General features: G+C 41.0%; 1 protein-coding gene across 2 annotated transcripts in view; it reads right to left on the reverse strand.

Annotated features, from left to right (window-relative positions):
* LOC308083051 (aminopeptidase N-like) overlaps positions 1–26,821 on the reverse strand; it is a 53,199-nt gene extending 26,378 nt beyond the window's left edge. The window contains exons 1-20 of one of the 2 annotated variants that reach the window (XM_080425173.1): positions 25,361–26,821; positions 18,706–18,848; positions 17,268–17,407; positions 15,920–16,046; positions 14,837–14,991; positions 13,811–13,924; positions 12,484–12,627; positions 12,069–12,134; positions 11,777–11,842; positions 10,424–10,602; positions 9,560–9,639; positions 8,618–8,754; positions 7,749–7,804; positions 7,234–7,381; positions 6,389–6,480; positions 5,688–5,798; positions 5,385–5,552; positions 4,699–4,839; positions 3,037–3,118; positions 2,055–2,359 (exon numbers count right to left, since the gene is read on the reverse strand). In XM_080425173.1, the coding sequence (XP_080281299.1) occupies positions 2,213–2,359; positions 3,037–3,118; positions 4,699–4,839; positions 5,385–5,552; positions 5,688–5,798; positions 6,389–6,480; positions 7,234–7,381; positions 7,749–7,804; positions 8,618–8,754; positions 9,560–9,639; positions 10,424–10,602; positions 11,777–11,842; positions 12,069–12,134; positions 12,484–12,627; positions 13,811–13,924; positions 14,837–14,991; positions 15,920–16,046; positions 17,268–17,407; positions 18,706–18,848; positions 25,361–25,980 (2,916 nt within the window). In that variant the 5' untranslated portion in view covers positions 25,981–26,821 and the 3' untranslated portion in view covers positions 2,055–2,212. Of the gene's footprint in view, positions 1–2,054; positions 2,360–3,036; positions 3,119–4,698; positions 4,840–5,384; positions 5,553–5,687; positions 5,799–6,388; positions 6,481–7,233; positions 7,382–7,748; positions 7,805–8,617; positions 8,755–9,559; positions 9,640–10,423; positions 10,603–11,776; positions 11,843–12,068; positions 12,135–12,483; positions 12,628–13,810; positions 13,925–14,836; positions 14,992–15,919; positions 16,047–17,267; positions 17,408–18,705; positions 18,849–25,360 lie in introns of those variants that run through there. The other variant, XM_080425172.1, reaches the window with a different exon arrangement.
* Positions 26,822–27,571: the final 750 nt, after the last annotated feature.

Below are 27,571 nucleotides of genomic sequence, written 5' to 3' on the forward strand. Positions count from 1 at the left end.
GAGGAAAAAATCGTGTCGCCCCTTGAGGCAAAAGCTGGCTCCAACGTTAGAGAGGAGACAGCTGCGGGAAGCCATTGGGAGGCTACTCCTCTTTTCATAAACGAGACATTGAGTGAGTTATATGAAAACATATTATTATTATTCCAGTTATTTATACTGATTCACAAATCCCACAGAAGGTTCCTTTGGTTGGCAGACCGGCTGTCAACTATTTTCTCAGACAAAGGGATCCTTCGGACAAACTGTATAAGTGAACTCACTGAACTCGTTCTCACTACTAACTACTTCAAATTCAAAAATGACTTTTACCTTCAAACTAAGGGCCCAGCTATGGGCAGTACCACAGCTCCTACAGTAACTCTGCCGATCTTTACATGGAATTGCTCTCCTCTTGATGACAGTTGGCTTTACTGCGCCGCTTAATAATTTCTACAAGTCCTCGGCTTGACACTAGTCAGACCATATTCACACGGCGGCCATATTGCCATTAAGTCAATGAAATGCCACCCAGTTGCCACGGCAACGTGGTGGCATTTTCAATGTTAAATTCCAAAATGACCGCCGTGTGAATATGGTCTCATCCTGAGCCTTGTCGATCGGGTGGCTGTGTCAAATTGTCTACTATTGCAAAACAGCTGTTGTTGATTGTGACTCGTCCCTGCTTTTTGTATTTAACACGCCTACTTTTGTGTGTTGTGATGAGACCTGTCGAAGACCCACACGGGTCAAAACGTCGCCTTAATAAAAACTTTTCTACTGGGAGCTACAGATCAGTGCGGACTTCCCTTCTTACTAGCTGCCCTTCACTGGCTGCCATGAGCTCCAGGAGTGATTTTAAAATTGTACTTACTACTTATAAAGCCCTGCATGGTTTGGCCCCTAGCTACTTATATCTCTGAAATGCTGTCCCCCCCTAAGTCTGAGCACATTCTTAGATCCTCAAATAAGGCCCACCTTGAGGTCCCGTATACTCACCCAGTAACCCAGGTTGACCGGGCCTTCGCCGCTCGGGCACCTACGCTGTAGAACGCACTGCCGGTGCAGCTAAGGTTAGCAGCACCATCCGTGCCTCTGTTTAAGTCACTTCTGAAAACCTACCTCTACACCAGTGTCTATCAACCCTGGCAAACGTCCCAATTTTGGTCCGGGGCTACTGCTGAGGTGTGCCGCGCCGTTTGAAGAAGGTTGAAAAAAAATAAATTGCTGTTTTTTTTTCGGGTCAGGTGTCACACTATTGCCCTATTTGGATTCAAAACGGCTAGTGGAAGCTGAAAAGCTACAAGTTTGCATGTCTGAATAATGCAAAAACATAAATATTTGTTTGCATTTGATTTTTTTCTCCCTCATATATTTTCATAATAAAAAAATGTGTATCGTATCGTGAAATGAGTGTATCGGCACACCCCTAGTGTGTCTGTATATATATATACCGTATATATATATATATATAATTATATATATATATATACCGTATATCTAGGTGTGCCCTGGGATCTTTTGGCTATGCCAGGTGTGCCTTGGCACAAAAAAGGTTGATAGACACTGCTCTACACTAAGTGTTTTTTATAAGTGAGGTTTGGAAATTTGTACAATTATCCTGCGCTGTGATTGGCCAATCACAATCTATTCAGGACTGTGATTGGCCAGTGTCACATGACACATGTGCATAGCCTATATAAGAAACCATAACTTTAAAAAAAACAAAGTTTTGTTTTTTTAAAGTTATGGTTTCGTCCATCATAAAGAGTGTTTCAATAAATGTATTTATCTTTTGTACATGATTGGTTGACTCCATTCAGTATTGTGATTAGCTAGCAAGACACCGCCCACTTCACACAGGGTGTGATTTTTTATATGATTGTATGTATACACTGTAATGTTGTTTTTCTAATTTCATGTTTTGCTTTGCTGTTTGTTGTTTTTAATCTTGCTCTGTGCAGCACATAAAATTCATTATCATTATCATTCTTCTCCATTGAACAAATGACATTACAACGATTATCAAACATAACTTTTTTTTATTTTAAAATACATTTCTTTAAAAGCCTCCAACTTCAAACACGTCACATTAAAAAACATGTGAAAATAAACGGCTGGTTTCATCTTTAAATAAAATAGATTATACAAAATATTTGTGCGTTAAATTGTATATCAGACAGTCAGATTTACAGACAAGGCAGTATTATGTGTGTCTTTTGGATTAATAAACAAGTTAATTAGTCATGAACCATGTGAGGACCTGGTCTTTGTTTATGGCTACCCAGTCAATGTTAGCCTTAGTCCTTTCTAGAGCCTGGTCCAGGGCTGTGGTTGCTGAACCAAATCCACCTTCCGCGTTGTCCTCTTTAAACTGAAGCAACTGTGTGGCAAAAGATGAAGGAATGTCAATGAACATGACTACAGTATATTGAGGTCCATCAGAATATATAGATAGCAGCATTCTACAGTGGGATTATTCCACAAAATAAGAATAACTATAGTCCATACCCGGGGATGTGCGCACTGAAAATATTTGCAGACTTTTAGTTATGTGTGTGTGGGCAAGGCGTTCCTATGAGTAGATGTCTGCCTAGCTGTGTCATTTACAACACAAACACACACACACACACACACACACACACACACACACACACGGTGCAGCTCCACACGTTGTGATTCACAGAGAGAAGTTTTTGTCCGCAGCCGTGAGGCAGGCCGGACCCCCAGAGAATGCTTCGTGGGGGTCAGCGGACCCAACGCTCTGCTCCGTTGCGCAACCCGGGTATGAGTTGATGTTTAAGCTGTTTGAGCTAAGCTATGTGTGCTAATAACACAACCTGGATTCGAACATTGCTCGTGTGTATCTGCGTGCTAGTGCTACAGAAACAGGAGATAGACTCCTACCATATGGGCCATCATGCTAAAAATAAATGTAATCTTAATAAATACATTTATAATTTACTTCAACATTTGACTCATTAGAAAAAGAAACATGTTTTGCTACTTGAGAGAGCACATTGTTGTTTTTTATTTCTACTCTAAATAAAGCGGCTATACCTGTTTGTACTCAAACTCAGAGGAGAAGCGTTTGGTCACTCCGTTGATCAGGCTGCCAAAGGAAATGGCTCCACCTCCATAGCTGTCACAAGGGAAAGCAAAAAGCATAAAGGTTGTTAAAACCTGCTAATCACTGCATTAGCCACCAGTGTTCACGTAACAAATGCAACCATGGCCATCCGGTCATGGTTAACCGTTTTAACCGGTAACCGTTAAGAAATTGGTAACCGGTAAATTCTAACGGTTACGCTGTTATTTCATTATTATTTTATTTAAAAAAAATTGGTGCCACTCTAAGAAGAAACCCCACCAAAACACACTTTATCTCTCTCTCGTGCACGTGCATTCTCTGGAAAGCAATTTAAAGGACTTTCCTTTAAACCTGACCTGCACATCAGTAGAAGATATATATGGACCCCTATACTCGCTCCACAAAAGAGATAAAAGCAAGAATTGGCATTGCAACATCAGCCATGACGAGACTGGCCAGTATTTGGAAAAGTAACACCATCAGCTTCTCAGTGAAGGTCAGACTTTACAAGTCACTTGTACTCTCCACCCTACTCTATGGCTGTGAGAGCTGGACACTCACAGCGGACACTGAGCGCAGGGTACAGTCCTTTGAAAGCAAGTGCTATAGAAGAATGCTACATATTTCATATAAAGAACACCGGACAAATGACTATGTTAGACAGTTAGTCACCACCCATGCTGGAGAACAGGAGCCCCTACTCTCAACAGTAAAACGTCGCAAACTGGCCTGGTATGGTCATGTCACAAGACATACCTCCCTGTCAAAGACCATCTTACAGGGGACAGTGGAGGGGAAGCGGAGAAGAGGCAGGCAGAGAAAGTCCTGGATGGACAACATCAAGGAATGGACTGGCTGCAGCTTCCAAACCCTGCTACGCACAGCAGAAGATCGTGAGCGCTGGAGATCCCTGACTGCCCAAGCATCCATCATGACACCCCTACGGCCCCCTAGGCCATGGGATGAGTGAGTGAGTGAGATACTCGCTCATTGAAGATGTGGACCCTATACTCACTCATTGAAGATATGGTCCCAGTTTGCTCTGAGGAAGTCCCTCCCAGGCCTGTCCAATTCTGTTTCTTTTTGTCAAGCGTTTTAATTTCAAGGACCCCCAGTTTGTTATGCAATTAGGCCAATGACCCCATAACTCAGAGAGTGTGCAAATGGAACCAAATGGACCATTTGCACACTCTCTGAGTTACAGACACGTAAGGTTCCATTTGGTTCCTAACTATCAATCATTTATTATAGCTGGGGACCTCCTAGAACTCCTTCAAGGACCCCTAGGGCTCACTCACTCATTGAAGATATGGATATGGATATAGTGTGTGTCAGTATACTCACTCATTGAAGATGTGGACCCTATACTCACTCATTGAAGATGTGGACCCTATACTCACTCATTGAATATATGGACCCATATGTCAGTAAACTCACTCATTGAAGATATGGACCCTACTGTATACTCCTCACTCATTGAAGATATGGACCCTACTGTATACTCACTCATTGAAGATATGGTCCCTACTGTATACTCACTCATTGAAGATATGGACCCATAGGTCAGTATATATGGTCCCTACTGTATACTCACTCATTGAAGATATGGACCCATAGGTCAGTATACTCACTCATTGAAGATATGGTCCCATTTTGCTCTGAGGAAGTCCCAGGCCAGAGGTTGTCCGATGGCGTTACTGGATATGTAGACGATGGTATAGGTGGCGTCCTGCTTACGAATCTTCTCTGGATCCAGACAGTAATCCAGATATCTGCAAATACATAACCCACAGAGGTCAAAGGTCAAGTCAAAACTGTTCTCTCTGTGTGCACCATAAAAAATAGTGAAGACTCTCTGTACAAAAAGCAAGTGGACAATGATAATGCTGTTGCTAGTAATGCCATTAGGAATAATACTAATTAGATTAGTATTGTATTGTTGTACACGGTAGGAAACTTTGGTCACCAGTGCACCACAACAAAGAACAGGATATAGACAATAATGCAAACGTGGACCATACAAAGCAGTTTTCTGTATAGTGCAAGAACACACTGACAAGAGCAAACACAAACAGTAATTCAAATAGCACAAATTGAATATTGAATAGTTGACATCCCCTAGAACAAACATGGGAAAGTTGTCTCATTCCACTGCTCTGCCACCAAAATGAAAGGACTGGTTTCTTACTAAATTGGCTAAAATATCCTTTTAGTTTGAATGTCTTACTGCACCACGTGCTGTTTACATTTCTAATAAAGCATTCAATCAATCAAAAACCCTTCAGTTCACTCAGTCCGTTATGCTGTGCAGACAGACCTGTTGAGCAGCCATGGCTGCTGGGTGCAGGACAGAGCATACATCAGCTTGTCCGCCTCGGAGGCGATGGGGGCGCTTTTGTACATGGACCAGGCAAAGTCCCACTCCTCCACGCCCCCTGCTGCTATGGCACTGCAGTACACCGTATTCCTCAGGTTGGGGTGGATGCTGTGGATATATAGATGGTTTGAGAATCACTGCTGTAGGAGGGAGTCAGGCTTGATGACAATAAATAGTAAGAAGGGAAAAGGGTTGAGCTAGAGAAGCTTCAGTAAAAATATTTGGAATTTAAAGGAAACATACGGGTTTGTGGTGGGGTCATTCATCCACTGTCTGAACCAGCCAGTTACCAGCTCCTTACATCCCTCCACTCCGGTGCTACAGGCCAGGGAGATGGCGTTCACCTGGTTGTACCTGCAAAGGGAAGATCACTGAGGGAATGAGCAAAACTTCACACACAGAAACCTCACATCTCCATTTTCTTTGCTTTTGGGGGGGGGGGGGGGGTTTTCATAAATTAACGCCCTACTTGATCACGCTACAGCGTCACACAAAAGCATCAAAAGTAGCAGATCTTACTGCAATGTTTGACTGTAACAGCACTGTAAACATCAAGAATTCGAGAATATTTGTATAAACTACAACACTGAATTAACCGAGTGAATAAAAACTGGAAGGTATTTTTTATGTATCTACAGTAATTGGCAACATGTAACAATTATATGATGTTAACTTTTTTTTTTTTTCATATAGTATATCGCCTCTGTCGGGTGGAAACCTCATATGTCCAAAACTGTTACTCTTCAGGATTCAGATTCAGAAGTAGTTTAAGTAGCGGATTTACAAGCTTGCGGATCTGCTACTTTTGATGCCTTTGTGTGATGTGTGATCAAGTAGGGCGTTAATTTACGAAAAAAACTATATAAGCTGTTTCTGCCCGACAGCAACGATATAGTATACCTGTATAGAAAAGCTGTATAATTTTTGCAAGTAAATATCCTTACTGGTCAGTATGTCTCTCGGGGATGTTGGTCCAATTGGCTGTGAGGGTTTCGAAGTATTGGAACAGAGGAGTGACCTGTTTCTTAATGTAAGCCTGGTGAATGAAAAAGCCTCACATTTATAACATTTTCTATTTGTTATGTTGATTAAAGAAAGACAAAAGCCTCAGGGAAAAGTTACATGAAGAGATATCTATCTACCATTTCATAAATGAGTCACTGATGACCAGCATGAGATAAATTCTCATTCAATAGTTGCGGCTAGCCTATTAACTATTTATCTGGAACCCTTACTTACAATGTCTATGATCAATAAAACAGTGTTATTTTTAATTAGTTAATGGAGTCAGTCTGCTAAATATAGAGCAATTATCATAAGCTAACATCTTTACATTTGACTTCTCCCCTGAAATAAAACTATTGAAATAATGAAATGTAAATATTAAGTTTACACTCAATAATAGGGCATAGCATGGTGTCACAGATAGAAAACCCATTTTTCCCATAGAGATTTCCGAAAATATTTATATATATTATTTTAAGCCTGGAACCAAGCCATCCAGGCTCCTGGTGAATTATGACCATAAAACATTTGATGCTGTGTAAAAAACATATTTGAATATTTAATTATATTATATACAATATTCAATAAATACCCTTTCTTTTGTGGTTTTCAAATATTTTCTGACACAGAATAAAATGTTTTATGGTCATGATTCACCAGGAGGCGGGATCGCTTATTGGTTCCAGGCTTAAATAATTAATATAAATATTTTTCGGAAATCTCTATGGGAAAAATTACATCAAATGGTCGCCACTGCTATGCCCTATAGTTGAGCATTACCAACCTGCATGGGTCCGTAGACCTCACTGCGGTCAAACATCAGGTAGAAGTAGTCCAGGTTACGGCTGGCCGTCGTCCAGGGCATGTACTCTCTCTCGTTAACCAGGAACTTGGTGGTTCTCAGGGCCAGCGTTGTGTTCAAAATCTTTGCCCTGGAAAGAAAGAACTCATCAGTGGTGGAAAGTAACTAAGTACATTTACTCAAGTATTGTACTTAAGTACAATTTTGAGATATTTGTTTACTTTACTGGAGTATTTTCAATCATTTTACTTCTACTCCACTAGGTACATCTCTATGTCTAATATTGTACTTTTACTCCACTATAATTATTTGAAAACTTTAGTTACTAGTTATTTTCTAGAATTTGATTATTATTACGAAACCACTTCAGACCTATATATATATACCTTAAGTATATTTTCATACCTATACTTTGTACTTTTACTCATATATTCAGATGTTGAACTCTTACCTTTCAAAGGCACAGTGGTGACAACATTATGAATCTATGTTCTCACCTTACGAGGTTAAAAGCATCGTCAATTATTTGAGCTCGGTTGATTACTGGGATTAGCTGAAATAAAATAATAATAATAATAATTAGTCAAAGTCAGGTTTGGCAGACTGGCAGATATTTTAAAAGTCCGTAACACTGCAGTTACAGTTAATTTCGTTAACTAAGACTATGACAAAATATACTGACAATTTTGTCAACAAATAAAAACTAGATGAAAATGTTAGGGAGGGACTAGTGGACAAGAGATCAGTAGAACTAAGACAAGTCACTTTATGCTTGGCTGTGCATGGGTGTCACGCTCCGAAAATAACCGATCTACAAGCTCACTACGTGTCGCACAGCTAAATATAAATCAGGCATTACGACCCCATCAAGGCCCGCCAAAATAACATTTTCGTCGACTTAATCAGCTGTAGATTTAGTTGACTAAAATCTTATAATATTTAACTTATAATATTCAATTAAAACTAGACTAAAAGTAAAACATTTCAGAAGACTAAAAATATGACTAAAACTACATGGAATTTTATTCAAAAGCTATGACTATAAAACTATATATGTCCAAAACTGTTACTTTTCAGGATTCAAATCCAAAAGTATCAAAAATAGCGCCGCGTTTGGAGCTTGTGGATCTGCTACTATTGATACTTTTGTGTGACGCTGTAGTATGATCAAGTAGGGCATTCATTTACGAAAAAAACACAAAAAGTTAGAAAATGGAGATAGGAGGTTTCTGCCCGACACCGACAATATAAAAATGCTGTCAAAATGAACACTGCACTGCACTGCACTCTGGACAACAACAACAGTGAAGGACCAGGGCTGAAACACATACAAAGTGATAGAAGCACTGTGTGTTGTTTTCTGTACCTGTGGGCTTGTTTGCAGCGTGTTAAGCAGACGCTCCCAGTTGTCGGAGTCATAGTTCACTCTGTAGAAGCCAGATGTGTCGATGTTGGCCACTATCCAGTCATTGCTGTTGTCGGCCGTCATGTTTGTGTTGGTGTCTGATGTGGAATAGATTTGTAGTTTCAACAAACACAACTGTAGAGCAGTGATCATTTTGACAGCAGATTCTGATATAGTGAAGTCATATAGTCTTTTGAATAACATTCCATTTAGTTTTTGTCATATTTTAGTCATTTAGTTTCACTTTTAGTCTTGGTCTTAGATTATTCTATTCTAAGATATTAGTCAACTAAATCTACAGTTGATTTAGTCGACTAAAATGTATTTCGGCGGTGCCTTGATGGCGTCGAAGTGCCTGATTTGTATATCGGCTACTGACAATAGACTCACAACACATCTCGCGTTGTGAGCTTGTATATCGGCTATTTTCGGAGTGTGACACCCAAGCATGTGACAGCCAAGCATAAAATTACTTGTCTTAGTTCTTCTCTTCTCCACTAGTCTAGTTTTTATTTGTTGACGAAATTGTCAATATATTTAGTCATAGTCTTTGTCATCATAGCTTAGTTTTTACTTAGTTTTCATCAGTGAAAAAAGGGTAGTCGACGAACATTTTTCGCCATAGTTTAAGTCGACGAAATTGACACTGCTATGTAGAGAAAGCGCAGCTATGTAGATCACATCACCCACATTGTATGCACAGAGCTATGAGGCCATTTTCTCTGCATGTGAATTAAATATTAGATAAGATAATGTCAGTGTCAGGTGCAAGACAAACGGAAGATCAACATGAGTAAAATAATAAGGTCAGCAGCCACACACGCTTCAGTTTGTTTTGATCAAAAAAGATCAAAACGTAAATGCTGAACAAGTGGAACATATTACCTGTGAATTAAGTCTTACCTTCTTTTTTGTCGAGCCAATAGGTCTGCTTTTGCACTACGCCAGTCTTTATCCATTTAATGGGTACAATCCACTCATAACTAGGGACAGCACATACAGTGTACATTAATACATGTGCATAATGCATACATACAGTAGATAAGCAGTTATGATCTAACAGTTATGCACATAATACAGTATTATGGAACATTATATAAAATACAGGTATAAAGTTTAAAAATTCTGACTGAGTTATAATAAACTCCAAACATGTCGCGAAGCTTGTAGACCTGCTACTTTTGATACCTTTGTGTGACGCTGTAGTGTGATCAAGTGGGGGCGTTAATTTAAGAAAAGAAAAAAACACAAAAAAGTTAGAATATGGAGATCATAGGTTTCTGCCCGACAGCAACTATATTGTACATTCATACATTATAAAACAGTGGTTCCCAAACGTTTTAGCTCAAGAGCCAAAAGAGAAATTTGATGTCTCCTAGGGACCCAAACTAGTGAAATATAGCAAATCTGCAAGCTCACAATGCGACGTGTTGTGAGCTTGTAGATCGGCTATTTTTACTACTTCTTAAAAGTATTTTTTCCCCTCTAATTAATCATTTTAAAAAAGATTATTATTATTTTGATGGAATTCTTAAAAAAAAAAAAAAGCATTTTTTTTTAACTTGTGAAAATGTGGAATGTTTTCGGAATCTTTTGAAAATCTTCTGAAAAACTTTTGAAATATACAAAATCTAGGACACAAAAATGTAAGGGGTATTGTGAGTCGCAAGTTCTCGCAACCCATACAAATTGGTCCACGACCCACATATGGGTCACGACCCACTGTTTGGGAAACAGTGTTATAAAAGATCAATCACTGATTCCTACTTGAAGGGAGAGGGTCTGTCCACTGGAGAGTCTGGGTCCAACAGGAAGTGTTTCTGGGTGATGTGTCCTGTCCGGGTGTCGATGGTCACAACCGGGAACCCCATCTGGAGGATCCAGCGGTTCATGATGTCCTCCACAGAGTAGGGCAACCCCAGGCTGGGAGAGGTATTGTCTACTGCCTGGTAGTACATTCACAATAGAACAGGAGATCATTCACTCTTCAACAGCTTTTGGGTCCCCTTTTTAATAATAAAAGAACACGCCTGCACACTGCCGAACTGCACGGTACATGCAGGAGTAGATTTATTTAAAGGTTTCATGAAAAAAAAAATCTGAATAATTAGGCTCAGAAAAGTGCTGTGATTGGCCCGTGGACTTTGATGTCAAAGTGTATTAATCCCGCCCCCCCTCCTCCCCGCCCCTCCCCTCTCCTCTCCTTCACCTTTAAGGGGAAGGAGCAGAGGCGATGATTGACAGGCAAAATCCCTCAACAGCGACACCCGCAGGCAAATCGTTTTTTTTCCTTCATTGCAGCTGAAAAGGCCTCAGAATACAGAGAGAAAACCTGCCATGGCTCACTGGAGTGGATTTTTTTAGTTAAAACCTTTTAATACACGTTTGAAGGACCATGATAAAGACTTTAATGTTTTGTAAAACCAGCATGTCATGAAACCTTTAAGGAGAAGCAACGTTTCGGTCACTGTGTCATCAGTGACCGAAACGTTGCTTCTCCTTAAATAAATCTACTCCTGTACCGTGCTACTACAAATGCCTTCTAAACCAGTAGTTCTCAAACATTTTCGTGCCAAGGACCCGCAAAATGATATGTATTTGGCCGTGGACCCCCATCTACAAATGTTTTGTGCCAGGGACCCCCAGAAGAGAAGATTTGTGTAAAAAAACAAAAACAATTCAAACACTTTCAAGATTTTTCCAAACTGTTCAAAAGGGTTAGATGTACAAGCTCTCTGCGCGGCAAGAAGTGATGCGCTGTGAGCTTGTATATCTGCTATTTTTGAGAACCACTGTTCTAAACCAATGTTCTACTGTACATCCTAAGAGTTTACTGAAAACCTATGTTGCCATAATAGCGAAAATCTAAAATGACACCCGGTTTTAATGGGTTTAAACCTAACAAAACCAATGGTCTAGCAATTGTTTGCAGATATCAAAATGATTGATTTTAGAGCGTTATTTGCAGTTTAATGAAACAAAACAAGAAACCTTACAGTCCAACATATCTAACACAGCCAATGAACATTAATGACATTTATGTTGAAAACTGAAAAAAACAAAAAACACTACAAAACAAATAATTGAATTGAATTATTTTTTGTTACGTAAAGGGGTTACCATTTGTAGATGCTCCCAGAGGTCTGTATAGACTGTATTGTTGTAGCCGAACATGTCTAAGTAAGTCTGCGGAGAGATGAACAATGTTAATATGGAAAAAGGCGTGAGCGTTTAGTAAATTAGCTGGACAAAATACATATAATGCAGCACAATATTAAAGCATATAGTGTCACTATAAAACTGTATTTTGTCTAATCAGCAACTTGCTGTATAAAGATTGGTGTTGAAATGGGTTAGGATTATGTTGCATGTTGTTTCGGACATGTTTCAATCTTTGTCCCATAATACTCACGCCGAGTCCTTTGGAGAACACATCCTCCGTGATGAAGTCTGAGAGCATCCTGAGAACTGCAGCCCCCTGGAAACAACATACACTTATTTAGAGATCTTTCAGTTGTGAAGAAACACTCATACTCACTGTAATGGACCTTCAGATCAGCAATTATTAAACTTATATAGAGACCTGTTCTTACAGTATGACTTACAGTATCTACTCTGGCCTGTTCTTATCTAACTTATCTCTTGTATTATTTATGTACAGATATACTGTATGTTCTAACTTTCAAAGAGAACTGTCTGATGCAGATGCAGAATTTACAGAAGAGTCTGCAGGCTATATCTGTATGTGCAAGTGTGTATGAGTATGAAAAAAAGAGAGGAAGAGAGTGTATCTGTTTTGTGTGTCTGTGATAATATTGTGTGTGTACCTTGCTGTAGGTGATGGAGTCGAAGAGTTCACTGATTTGTTCAGGTCTCTGGATTTCATCCTCTAAAGAGGACAGAGGATGAGAGGAAGCCAGGGCATCTACCCCCATCACGCCATGCACCGCATCCACAACTATCAGAGATTTCTGGAGGGACAACGCAGCACACGTTGCTGTTTGTGGTTTTGCCTTCGCTCTGGTCCATAGCGTTAGGAGTTCTCCTAAGTGCTATGCGACTGTACAGTATGTGTATTTTCAGCCATTTGAACGGGTGCATAATGTGTACACTTCAGTCAAAATAAACTATATACGTTCGCTATACTCGCAGAAACAAAGACAGTTTGGGTGTTGAAAGCCTATTATCCACGATGGGAAAACTCTCAGACCCCCACCTCTTGGGTAAAATCCACTTTTTAGCTAGAAAATGTAATAATCCATCGGACGGAGAAATGTTTTATTCACTCCAGTGCGCCACCTACAGATCTGGTCAATGGTGTTTTTCTATTTACCAAGATTTTGCACAAAAAATGGGGGTCTGAAAGTCTTCAGGCTTTCAACAACCGACAACCGTCTTTGTTGATTGATTGATTGATTAATTGATTGAATATTGTATTAGGCAAAAAAAATTAACTGCACAGTTACATTTAAAATACTTTGTCTAAAAGTCCTTGCGGTCTTGTTTCCAACAAGGTCCTAGGTATTCAGTTCATAGACATATATAGTGGCACCACAGTTCAAATATCAATACAAAAAAAACTGAAAAAGATAACACTACAGTGTATGTACAACAAAAAATAAAAAAGTAAAAAGTAAAATAAAAAGCTATATATACAAGAACAGGGGGGGGGGTCGTCTGTCTAACGGGAAAATAGTACTATCTCCTTTTTTGGCCTCCTGAAAGGTGAATTTTCAGGGCTGTTTTAAAAGAGCCCAGCAAAGCCGTACTTTTTGAGGGAAGGGGTTAGGCTAGTTCAAACCTGGGTGGCAGTGCTGTAGAAGGAGAGTTTCTGTGAGTAGCGAACATTGTTACATATATTGTTTATCTGAAGTGTAGGCATCGTGCCTCCGCAACTCCCGTTCAACTGAGGAAAATACACGTACAGTCGCATAGCGTTAAGGAGAACTCCTAACGCTATGGACTAGAGCTAGTTTTCCCTGTGGAGTAGTTAAGACCACTGCCTTTGAACCCACATGTTATTATAACCAATGATGATGATGATGTTTATTAATTACAAAGGACTGCAATTCATTAGGGGCCTGACAGAACAGTTGCACTTTGGGTATGTGTCACTTTCATAAGGTGATATTTATGAGAAACAGCAGGACTTACAACACCCCATGTCGGTTCAGCAGAATCGGCTCCCAGATATGAGACATAGGTGGCAAAGCCCTCGTTCAGCCACAGGTCATTCCACCATCTCATTGTCACTAGATTCCCAAACCACTGAGGACAAACATGGTTAGATTAGAACAAATGTACCATAATGACAATAATAATAATAATAATACCTGGAATTTATATAGCGCTCTTCTAAGTACTCAAAGACGCTTTGCGCGCGCGCGCGCGCGTGTGTGTGTGTGTGTGTGTGTGTGTGTGTGTGTGCGCGTGTGTGTGCGTGCGTGCGTGCGCTCTTTCAGTCAGGACAACTCATGAATGGATCAAATATTTTTATTGAATATGAGCAATATATTTATTTTGGTTTGGCAATGAATTGGATCTGCTTTTAGGTACTCTGAGAAAGCACATTACATCTCCCTACCTATAGGGACTCCGAATCCCCAGTACATAAAAGTAGATCCAAAACGACAGGTGGTTGCTGAGGTGGTGAGGTGAGCAGCAAGTTTTAAAGCAGCAGCAAACAGCAAGCAAGGAATGAGCAATGCAACTTCCCCATTTAAATAAGGTGCTCTATTATGAAGTGAGTATATGTTATTGGTTGAGAATAGAAGCATGGAGCTGAGACTGACCAATGTTCGGCAAATTCTAGATTGAGTTTTTAAATAACATTATAATTTTGATCATAAGACACAATTACTGAATGTCAGTCTCCAGGTTTTCTTCAGGATGTGTATGGCACTGATTTACTATGACACTGTGCATGGCACATTAGGAGTCCACTATAGGACAGTTGTTCTCAAACGTTTTATTTTCAAGGACCCCCATTACTCTCAGAGTTAGACCTGTAATGGTCATTTAGGGATAGCTCTTAGTGTTTGTCTACTCATTTTGTAAGTCCATGGCAAACATACTGTAGTATTTTGACAAAAATGTTCAGCATGGCGATGACCCCTGACCACACTCAACGCTCATTTAACTCGGACTAAAGGCGCTTTCAAAGGAGCATAAATACTGTACCATGTGGGCCAGCTCATGGGCGATGACTGTAGCCACCCATTCCTTGTCTCCGTTAGAGGACATGCTCGGGTTGTAGAGGAGGGCTGTCTCTCTGTAGGTGATCAGACCCCAGTTCTCCATCGCCCCAGCACTAAAGTCAGGCAGAGCGATCTGGTCTGAAACATGGAGGAAAACCAGTGTTGCCATGTTTGTTTTTACATTTCAACAACACAAATCTAGAATGGGGGGGGACATACAATATTTGTAATAATATGGTTAGTGTCTTTGCAACAAAGTTTGATTTGAACTTGGATGTCAACGCACTCAGGGACTATTTGAAAGAGAAGCTGGGTCGGGATGTCAATGTCTGGAAAATCGAGTCTGCAGCACGAAGTAGATTCAGCTCCTTTAGTGTCACTGCTGAATGTAACGATATAGCAGAGATGTATGACCCGCAGCTGTGGCCAGCTGGGTCTTTTATCCGGCACTACTATGAACCACGCCGCCCTGTAGAGTCGCTCGCACGGATGGACCTGAGGGATATCCCCGCTCTCAGAGCATACGACTTCTTGGCTAGATCATTGAATGTCTACAGCAGATGCTCATGCCTCCCTGGATAATATAGAGCTCATGTATGGGCTAGCCACTTCTGATCATGCCAATTGCTCTGATGATTAATGTTGAGAATGTACCCCAGCTGACTGTCACTGGCAGTGCTGTTAACACAGGGAAGCTGGATTGGACATAACTGACCAAAGCGGTCCTTCCTGAATCCATTATGTCTGTACTGTTGGTGCCTGTCCTTAAGGACAAGGCTGGGAAGCTAAATCCATCCATCCATCCATCAACCGCTTATCCGGAATCGGGTCGCGGGGGTAACAGTTCCAACAGAGACTTCCAGACTTCCCTTTCCAGAGCAACATTAGCAACTTCCTCCTGGGGGATCCCGGGGCGTTCCAAGGCCAGTGTGGAGATATAATCCCCCCAAATAGCATTGACAATTATAGACCTATTGCTCTTGCAGTGTTTTGTCTACAATATTGGAAAGAATCCTCCTAACTAGACATGTGAGACTAGCAGTACTTAGAGAACAAGAGTTCTTACCTGATTTTGTCAAGGGATAAGTGGAGTTGTAGTAGCCTTCAAAGAAAGACAATATGGGGCCTGTCTTATTCAACGCATAGTCTCCTTGACCCTCTAGTATGGCCTTCTTCCGAGCCCATATCCTAATCTGAATACACAACCATGAAGCAAATGTTATTAAAAATTATTTCACCATCTACAGTACCAACTTTTTAACAGACCTTTCAAATACATTATATACACTCAATATTGTAGCAACATGTTAAGAGTAATATTGTTAGATATCTAATTCTTCAAATAGTTTTTGTAAAGTCTTCAACTAGAAAAGCATTATTCACCAAGGTTATACAGTCATCTGCATAATGCCCAGTAGAGGGCGATATTGAGTTTTGAACAAAATACTGAAGGGGCATTTCATCTGAAAATATACAGTAATTCTAATTATTGCAATAGTACATAGCAGTGGGAGCCATTTTGTGGTTCCACCGATAAGAAGCCCATTCATTTTGTGATTTCCAAAAATATTTATATTAATTATTTTAAGCCTGGAACCAAGCCATCCAGGCTCCTGGTGAGTCATTCATAGCCATAAAACATTTTATTCTGTGTCAAAACAAATTTGAAAACTGCAAAGATAAGTTATTTTTAATCAAAAATAGTTTATAATATAATTAAATATTCAAAAACAATTTGACACAAAATCAAATGTTTATGGTGATTCACCAGAAGCCTGGATGCCTTGGTTCCAGGCTTAAAATAATTCATATAAATATTTTCCGGAAATCTCTATGGGAAAAATGAATGGGCTTTATCTGTGGAACAACAAAATGTACATCTGCTATACCCTGCCTATTGCATGTTATGGGGCCTGTAAAGCGCCCCTCCAAAAGCTTTTTCAGCTTATAGTCCATATTCACACGGTGGCCATTTTGGAATTTAACATTGCGTTGCTGTGGCAACTGGGGTGGCATTTCATTGACTTAATGGCAATATGGCCGCCTTGTGAATATGGTCTATTGCTCATACAGGTAGCCGCATCTCGACCCGACAGCTGCAATAATATAAATAATAATAAAGAGGAGATATGCGCTCAGAGGAGTGCCCGGCTACTGTAGTTTATCTGTGAAATTGAGAAAGAATAGCTGTCATGTTGAGGTGGAAACGTACCTCTATACAGTACAGTGACGGTGTACTGAGTACACCGTCAATAATACACAATAAGGCTACAATAGTGGTTCTCGCCTTTCGCCTTTCCATGGCCAAATTTAGACCTGGCACACCAGGTGAAGGTAATTAACTAGCTGGTCGAGCAGAACCAGTTAAGCTGGTTTAATAGAGAAATACTACTGCACAATGTTTGTAAGTTTACCAGAACAGCATCTCCTGGTGGAGAGCTGATGAATCCGAAATCACAAACGACGAAGGCCAGCAGGTAGGTGGACATGACCTCTGTGGGCTCAAAATTGGTCTGAAGTAAACTCTGACCCTCCATAGTAACGTTGAGCGTCCCTGTATGGAAATAAGGACACAACGTTAGAGGAATAGAGCAGAGCAATTACAAATGGTCTCAAACTACTGTAAATACTACTGTACCTAATAAAAAATACCCAATGGGGGCGCACTGAGTGAGCTTGCAGATCTGCTACTTTTGAAAAATCATATATATTTTTTTTTAAGGGAACATTTGCAACTCAAATCTTTGCTTCTGGGGGCCCCTGCAACACAATAATTTGAGATGGGGGTCAGTGGTGCTCCAACTTTTTCATGTCAAGGACCCCCAAAATTATATGTACTTGGCCACCATCTCAAAATATTTTGTTAGGGACGAATACCAGAATAAGCTGTTTGGTGAATGTCTAAACCAGGGGTCTTCAACAGGGGGTCCGGGACCCCTAGGGGGTCCTCAGAGTTACTACAGGGGGGCCGCCAAATCTTTGTGATATGATAAAAATGTTTTACCTTAACCACTTGCCTGAACCCTAGCATCCCTTCTCTGAGGAGAACATTAGCCAAAAATAGCAGTTCTGAGCTTGTAGATCGGCTATTTTTGGTATAGTATAGGTGTAGAGGGGGGGGAGCAGACCAAGCAAAAAAGAAAAAGTTTAATCAGAAACACAATTTTATACAATATAGTAGGGGTCCCTGCTTCATCTCTCTCAGCTAGGGGGTCCTTGACCTGAAAACGTTGAAGACCCCTGGTCTAAACTATTGAAATGTTAATGTAGTTCAGTCAGATAACTGACAAATAGATTGAAACCAATATCTTATTTATGTAAATACAAGTATGAATATTGTATTTTATCTTGGCGTTCAGAGCCCCCTGGTGGTGGTCGGGTGGCGGTGGGAGCAAACAGGTGCATCTCAACAGACCAGGTAAGGGACACTGACAGCAGGAGGAAGAGCAGAGACTGAGGTGTGTTTAAATAACCCGCCAAATTGGTCAGCTGATTGCCATGTCAGCATATGACACATGGGTCTATAGGCTCAACACTGTTGTTGAGTGTAATAACACATCTCTATACCACCACATAGTAATGCGCATGTGTGAAACCTCTAGAGCAGGGGTCTTCAACGTTTATCAGGCCAAGGACCCCTTAGCTGAGAGAGAGATGAAGCAGGGACCCCCCCCCCCTACATATTGTATACAATTGTGTTGCAGATTGAACTTTTTATAGTTAATTGGATTCACGCTAATGTGTATTTTCAGATAGTTAACCTTTTAAACCCTCAATATTTAGTCGTTAGCTCTGTACTTGGTCTGCTCTTTTTCCCTCTACAACAGCAACTCTCTGAAAATGCAAACTTACTGATGTCCATGGCGTTGCCTAGCGCTATGGTTTCATGGGGGTGGATCAGAGTCATGTGGAAGACAGCTTTCATTGCGGGCTCATCAAAGCAGGGAAAGGCTTTCCTGGCATCTGTGGGCTGCATCTGAGTGGTGGCCAATACTCTGCAATAAAGAATACAACAATTTTTACTGTATATTACATTCAGAATTTTGTTTCTGCTTCATCACACACTGTAGCATAGAAGAGAGACAGAAATTGAGAGGCCTGTGTGTGTGTGTGTGTGTGTGAGAGAGAGAGAGAGAGAGAGAGAGAGAGAGAGAGAGAGAGAGAGAGAGAGAGAGAGAGAGAGAGAGAGAGCAGTTAAACATGCAGCGCAGGATCCCAAGTTAGTCTCAAATCCAGATTGATGCCTGCGGCCTGCCTGTATACGTACTGCCAAGCCACCAGGGTACCCACACAATTAGCTCTCATCTTAACTTGTGATTAATGTTGAAAATGCTCTTCTTCACATTGATTCCACCTTTCGTTTCATTCCTGTTTCCCAAACAGTGGGTCGGGTCCCATCTTTGCTACTTTGTTTCCTACATTCCTACAAAATATGTTATTTCAAAAGATTTAAAAAAGTTTAAACTAAATAAATCACCAACTTCTCATCAATTAAAAACAACTCCAACGTTTTTCTAAATTATCTCATGAAGGAAATTAAACAATCTAATAATTTCCATAAATAAATCGCGAAAATAGCAGATCTACGAGCTCACAACGCGACGCGAAGCGACACAATGTGAGCTTTTAGATCTGCTATTTTCACTAGTTTGGGTCCCGGGCAAACGTCTAATTTCTCATTTGGGCCTCGAGCTGAAATGTTTGGGAACCACTGCTCTGCTGATCACCACTGGAGCGACCCAGTACAACCACTGGTTTGTACTGTGTATGGATACTGGGACAGCAAGAGTAGGCTGAAGAGAGATGATAGCATGGGATACCATTCTATGTAGCTATGGGTACACACAGGTCTGGAGCAGTGCTGCCAGATCTTGCGAGAGAAATAAGCAACCAGTTCTAAAAACAAGCCCAAAGTCGCTTGTAATAAGCGGACATGGCAACACTGGTCTGGAGGCAGCAGACTTAACTATTAAACCAGTGTGAGGCAACTACAGGTGGTCCATATGGGCCAGAACTGGCCTGCCAGCGATAATATATGGCCGGAGAAATTATTTTGTGAATCATTTACAATATATGACCGATAGATTCCAGGCCAGGCCAGCGATGGGTCCATGTGTGTCCTTGAGCTAGACTCTTAACCCCTAATTGCTCCCCAAGCGCCGTAGAATGTGTAATAGAATAATAATATTCCATTCAGGTGAAGTTTTTGATCATTTATTAGGAAGATTCAGGCAGAGAGCAACAGCATACAGATCATTCAGAGCCAGGCCTCCTGGCCTGACCAACAGCCCATTCGGGGCACAACCCTCCCAAACCTCCTCTACCACAGTTCTTTATACTCCACATTGTACCAAAGAGGCTTTTCTAAATGGTCTTATAAGGTATGGACTAAATATAAGAGAGACACAACCATAGCTACACAAATACACATAGCTGAGACAGTGACAGTAGCATGAAGGATTCAGATCAGCTGTTCCATTTACAGCTGTAGGTGAGTTACATTTAGCACATTCATGTGTAGAGTGGTTGACTAAAGACCCCTGCTGTGAGTTTAAACCTTCTTAGTTCAGATAAAGTTAGATAGTACAGAAATGATAGAAGAACAGGTTGGCATTCTAATTTATCCATTACATTCCAGAGTTTTTTCTTTTTGTACATGAATAATCATATTCATGTACATACGACAGGTGATTTATAGAATGCCAAATCAATAGACATTTTCCTACCTACATGTTGATATAGCTATATATTTACTCAACCATTTCTGTAGAGCTCTCTCTCTCTCTCATTTTCTAGAATTTAGTATATGTGAAATCTTTTATCTGGTTGGACATTAAATCTCTGTTTTTCAAGGCAAAGGGCCCTTAGCACGCTGGCTAATTGGGGCGATACGCGTGTCTAAACACTTCTCTCCCTTCTAAACGTTAAAAGGCCAGAGACTATGCAGTCAAAACAAATATTTCCACATTTATGGCCAATGCCCAGTTGACTAATTTTTTCTTTTAGATATCAGCTTTTATCTAAAATTCCTATATTAATTTATTCAGATAAATATCAAACATATCACATGAAACATATTACAGACTAATAGACCTGGTTGTTTTAGGTTTGAAAGCCTCTCACAATAATGTCAAATCTATCTCTGTTTGTATGTTAAATCTCTGTTTCTCAAGACTGAGGGCTCCATACAGATTCATTTACCAATTCGGACCGCCTTTCACGGATTGATTTTGACAGTTTCCTTCTAAGGACTTTGTACCGTACGTACAGGTATTTTCCGACTTTCACGGACGGCTCGTCTTACACGACCTACAGTTTCCTTTTAAGGACTTTGTACAGTTCGTACAGGTATTTACCGAATTTCACGGACGGCTCGTCTTTCACGACCTAATCCTAATTTGGCTTTCACCAACTTTGCACCGGAGTACAGGTATTTATCGATTGGATACGAATGGCTCGATTTTCACGACCAACTTTGCACAAAAGTACAGGTATTTATCGATTGGATACGAATGGCTCGCTTTTCACGACCTAGTTTATCTCACCCCAGACGTTGATATGCCAGAGATTAGGCAGTATGAACAAATATTTTCAGTTAGATATTGAATATAGTTTTCCAGTCTTCATGGCTCTTTCCTCCATCTTCACTTGGCGTACGGGTCCATTTGGTTATGTGTCTGACAGCGATCTCCAAACAGGCTAGTGGTTCCAGTGTCCAGTGCCTCTCACGTGCAGCATGTCTCTCAGTGGCTTGGTCCTCCTGCTGTGGCAAAGTCTCTTGGTTGTTGACATGGTGTCGATTTCGTCACCTCTGCTGCTGCATGGTGACATTGTTGGTGCTGCTCTCATGGCTGGTGACCATGCATGCTCTGCTGTGGAAAACGCATGCTCTGCTCCTTCCCTCTGTGGCTTGAAACTTGTGGTTTCCTCCTTATCATCACAGACAGAGTAGATCTGTCTGCGAGGTTCCAATCGTGTAGTTGTTGAAGATCATCAGAAGTTGATTCTGCATAGCTTGCTTCTGTAGTGCTCCTCTTTGTCCTCCATCGTCTGGATCTGGTCCGGATCTGCTTTGAGAAAATCTTTTTCCCAAAAAAAATCCTTCACCCTTAAGTTCTTTTGATCAAGTATCCATAATCATAATTAGTTATGAAATATGAAATATTGACCCTGCTCACAGCGCCAAATGTAATAGAATAATAATATTCCATTCAGGTGAAGTTTTTGATCATTTATTAGGAAGATTCAGGCAGAGAGCAACAGCATACAGATCATTCAGAGCCAGGCCTCCTGGCCTGACCAACAGCCCATTCGGGGCACAAGCCTCTCAAACCTCCTCTACCACAGTTCTTTATACTCCACATTGTACCAAAGAGGCTTTTCTAAATGGTCTTATAAGGTATGGACTAAATATAAGAGAGACACAACCATAGCTACACAAATACACATAGCTGAGACAGTGACAGTAGCATGAAGGATTCAGATCAGCTGTTCCATTTACAGCTGTAGGTGAGTTACATTTAGCACATTCATGTGTAGAGTGGTTGACTAAAGACCCCTGCTGTGAGTTTAAACCTTCTTAGTTCAGATAAAGTTAGATAGTACAGAAATGATAGAAGAACAGGTTGGCATTCTAATTTATCCATTACAAATGGCTGCTCACTGCTCCTAGTATAGATGTTGCTCCATGCAGTGTTGCCAGATTATAGGCCACATGAGCACTTTAAACCTATATGCATCGAATATTTGGAAATTGCCGATCTACAAGCTCACAACGTGTCGCGATGCATAGTGAGCTCGTAAATCTGTTATTTCCAAAACATTTCTAATATTGTGAAACATTTTCACAACACGAATCTTGTATGGTGGGGCACAAAATATGTTCAGATGAGGGGGACTGCGGACAAATACATATTAATTTGGGGGCTCTTGACATGAAAATGTTTGGGAAACACTGGTTTAAACAACATTTAGGAAGCAAGACCAAATTCTTGATGAATTGAATACACAGGACCTGAATGGAAACAAGCCCCTAGGGCTTTTTGTGTTATCCTTTGAACAATCGTTGTAAATCATACCTCTGTACTAATTGCAAACTGTTAATAAAGTATTCAATCAATCAATCAACCCGCAACTAAGAATATTTACAAGTGACTTAACTGAACTAACAAGGCCAAAGTCGCTTATAATAAGCAGACATGGCAACACTGATAGGATGGGTAAATGCAGAGGACACATTTCACATATGTGCATAGATAGATAGATAGATAGATAGATAGATAGATAGATTAAAGTCTTTTTTTATAGTGTCCTGCACCACAAGATGTCCAGCCCATGCACATAAGGCTATAATGTCCAAATAGAGAATCTACCTCATCTAAAGAATGCTTATAATGGGGCGTTCGCTGGCCTAGCAGTCCAGGTGCATACCACATAAGCTGGTAATCCAGCATGACAGCGTGTCGCGGGTTCAACTCCCGTTCCTGACGACATTTGCTATGTCTCCCCCCCATCTCTCTCCCCATTTCCTTTCAGCCTACTGTCCTGTCCAAATAAAGGCATAAAAGCCCCCCAAAAAAAAGAACGCTTATTATACTTTTATCTAATTTATGTTGAGAGTGAATGGCACGCCACATCACAAATCAGGCAGTGAGTAGGTGATAAGGCAACCAATAGGTAGGACGTAATCTCTCAAGACAGATTCAGCAGCACATTTTGCAGATGGGTTCCCAGATTGGGTAGGATGTGGCTTTGCAGCTTTGCATTGACGATAACGGGTAGCATGAACGCATACTTTAGTTTTCCATTTTTCTTTGAAAGCTGTTTTCACCGTCAACATTCCTCTTTAGACCTTTGGATGAAAAGGTTCACATGCTCTCATGGGAAAGTGTTTCACATGCCTTAAAGTTTAAGGCAGAGAGAACTGCTGTAGCTGTTTAAGGCTTAAACAATACACCAGTTGTCTATGTATCTAAGAAGAGACCTTGAAAGAGCTTGTTTATCTCTGTTCGAAAAAGAAGGAATAGCCTACTATAACTGTCTGTCTCCAGATAAAATGTTCTTTTTTAACTTCAATGAACTATGTCCTAAGTGCCACAATCAAGGATGTGGTCTGGTCTGCACAGAATGATTACACAAGCATTTATATCTGCATCTGTAAGGTTTGATTACACACAGCTCTATCAGTTTGCAGTTAAACCACACACATCTTTAGTTTATTAACTTTTATAGCGATGTAGTTATTATTGTATATTTAAGATAAGTGTGTTGCAAGTTCACTTTAAGATAAGTGTGTTGCAAGTTCACGTCCTTAAATTAGCCATGGATTATATGGCTTAGAAAAAAGTGTCCTGTGGCCAAAGTTACTTGCACTACACATTAACCGTCACTGCTTTATAGTTCAGTTTAGCTGAGCATGTTGTAAGTTTATATTGTTCTCAAGACAGAGAGAGAGAGAGAGAGAGAGAGAGAGAAAGAGAGAGAGAGAGAGAGAGAGAGAGAGAGAGAGAGAGAGAGAGAGAGAGAGAGAGAGAGAGAGAGAGAGAGAGAGAGCATGATTTGTTTTCAGTTAAAGCCTCACTATGTAACTTTTCTTATGAATAAAAATACATTTTGTCCAATGTGTATGGTAGAGTATGTTAACACAATATAGCTTATACAATTGGGGTGGTTGTATTTTGTCCCCCTGCTCTTCTATTGAGACATTTAGATCGTGTCAAAGGTTATGTCTCACAAAGGATCTGACACAAGTTTTGACCTGAAGGTCGAGAGTAAATGTATCCCCTGAGCAAGCAGGCTGGCTCCATTAGCTTGTTGGTAAAAATGTCAGCACTTGCACAGAGATCTGGGTTCAAATCTGGGGTAGAAGAGGAAAGTTACATAGTGCAGCTTTAATGAGATTCCACAGAACTTCATTCAGTCTAATTCTTGTTGTGTTTTTGATGTTTTTTTGTTTGTTTTCTTCTTTTACCCACAGAAAAGTTTGATTCCATCACTGGCAAAAAAAAAATTGGATTGTGTATGCCACTACAGACTACAACTACTATTACTACCAACACTACCATTACCACAATAATACTACTACTATTACTACTGTTCTGCTGCTACCACTACAATTAGGCTACTACTAAGAGTAGACAGTTTAACTGAGCATTTTGTAAGTTATTATTCTCAAGACAGAGAGGGGGGGGGGGGAGAGAGAGAGAGAGAGAGAGAGAGAGAGAGAGAGAGCATGATTTATTTTCAGTTAATGGGATTCCACAGAACTTCATTCAGTCAGACTACTATGACTACTGATACTACAACTACTGCTGCTGCTACAACTGCCGTATATTGTAAGCTATAAATCACCTGAACCAAACTAAAACTAAGCTAAACAACAACATTGGACAAAAAAGTCACAAAAAAACGATATTCTGAAAATAAATGCCTGAATACACTTCCCCAAACGGACTAAACCAAAGCAAGCCATACCAAAGAAGATAACTGTAACATATACCGTACTTACTTCTTAGTTCCATCCTCCATGTACTCGCTCCTATAGAATCCCCCCAGGTCGTCGGCCAGCTCTCCGATAAACTCTGTAAACATCCGGTAGGACTTCCCCACCTCCAGTTTACTTGTCAGCTGGACCACCAGGTACTGAGTGGGGACCTCCAGCCAGGTCCTGCTGATGCCCGGCGCCGTGGCTCCGTCCAGTCCCGTCAGCTCGGCCAGATGCGTCGTCCCGCCCAGCTGTGTGAGGTTGAGCTTGTTGGAGTGGATGAGGATGAGGTCGGTCTCTCTCAGGCAGGTGAAGAACACCGTGGAGAGGCCGCTGAAGACGTACATGCCCTTGTCATCGGGCACCAGTCGAGGCCACAGGGTCACGTCGTAGGAGAACGGCGACAGGGCGGTCGGAAGACGGTACAGCTCCCAGGGTTCCTTGGGGCCGGAGGGGGTGGTGGAGGGAGTGTTAGTGGTGGCAGGCGCAGCGGTGGTGGCAGGTGTGGTGGGTTCCACGTTCTCGTTCTTGGCCTTCTCCTGAGTGTAGACCACAGAGAGTGCGATGATGGCGGACACAGCCGCCACGGCGGTGACGGCGGCGACCAACGCCACCACCTTGCTGACGTAGAAGCCTTTACCCATGATGATGATGATGCGGTCAGTTGGAGAGTAATAATAACGACTATACAAAGCTTTGTCTCAGGGAAAGTTCTCCAACAACAGCTTTCATCCAGATAGGGTCACACTCACTGCTGCTGTCAGAGCCACAGGTGGCTAATCATTAGTCAAAGTCTTTATCAAAAGAATGGGAGGGAGCGCTTTAGACTTACTGCGAACAACACTCTGTCATCTCAGCCTTCGCTAGAAGTCGCAGGAGTCAACCTCAGGTGTCAGAATGGAGAAGCTTCAAAGCCACTCTGATGTTGTTGCCCTCTAGATCTTGCCAGAGTGACAGCCAGAGAGCAGAAAGGGAGAGGAGGAGGAATCCACTGCATATTTATGGACACTGATTTACGTCCGGCAGATAACAAACAACCCAGGTCATCCCCCTTGGTTGTGACGACGGGCAGAAAGTTCAAAAACAGGTGTTGTAAAAAAATAGAGGGGGAAAAAAATCAATGTGATAAGAGCAATGTCCTATCTGTGTGAACTTTATACCCCTGGAATGGCTCATCTTAAAACTAAACTCTTTAAAACCAAACTCTTTGAAAGCCATTGTAGGGATTATACAAACTTCAGCTGGTCAAAAATAAATCCCGGGCTTTCCAGAGGAGTATTTCACCCATTCTGTGTCCCAGTCCTCATTCTTCTTCAGTGGGTCAGATTCTTCAAGAGATTTCCCCTGCAGCCAGTTAGTTCCATAGATATCTGTCTGTAACGCATCTGTGTTTAATTACACTTCCTAGAAAGCTGCATTCAATGTACTTCAGTTTATAAAGCAACTAGGTAACTTGAAGCCTTCATAGTGGATGAATGAGACAGAGAGGAGGTAGTTTAGTCCGTTCAGGAGGAAGGTGGAATCCTTTCTGTTTACTCTGGTCTGTAAACTTTGCAGACTCGGGAATATCTGGGACTGGGAGGGCCCAAATGTTAAGTGTACTCGTGTGCATGTTTGGAGTGCCTGTGTGCCTGTGTGTGTGTGTGTGTGTGTGTGTGTGTGTGTGTGTGTGTGTGTGTGTGTGTGTGTGTGTGTGTGTGTGTGTGTGTGTGTGTGTGTGTGTGTGTGTGTGTGTGTGTGTGTGTGTGTGTGTGTGTGTGTGTGTGTGTGTGTGTGTGTGTGCGTGCGTGCGTGTGTGTGTGTGTGTGTGTGACTCACACGCACACACACACACACGCACCCCTTCTCCCTGCCATTCTTCACAGTGGATTCTGAAACACAAATACATAGATATACATAGATATGAAACAAGGTTTTCCACATGCAGTGTGAAACTACATTAAACACGTTTTTCAATTTTTTTGCCATGTTCAGGTACAGTGTTACAGTGACATGACATGCTTAATATTTTGTTAATAAGAACTTTTTGAAAAAAGCACACCTGGGACAGGTGTGTAGGAGCAGGCAGCCGATTCATGAATGAATGAATGAATGAATGAATGTCTTTATGGCAGACTCATGGTCTATAGAAAAACATACAACAAGGTACATAAGTAAAAAACTGTCCAAACAAACATGCTAGACAGGGCATTTGGGACAGTTATAAATACAGGCTTTTGAGACAATGTCTCCTAA

The sequence above is a fragment of the Gymnoscopelus braueri genome (assembly GCF_963280865.1).
Source record: "Gymnoscopelus braueri genome assembly, chromosome: 1".
NCBI lineage: Eukaryota > Metazoa > Chordata > Actinopteri > Myctophiformes > Myctophidae > Gymnoscopelus > Gymnoscopelus braueri.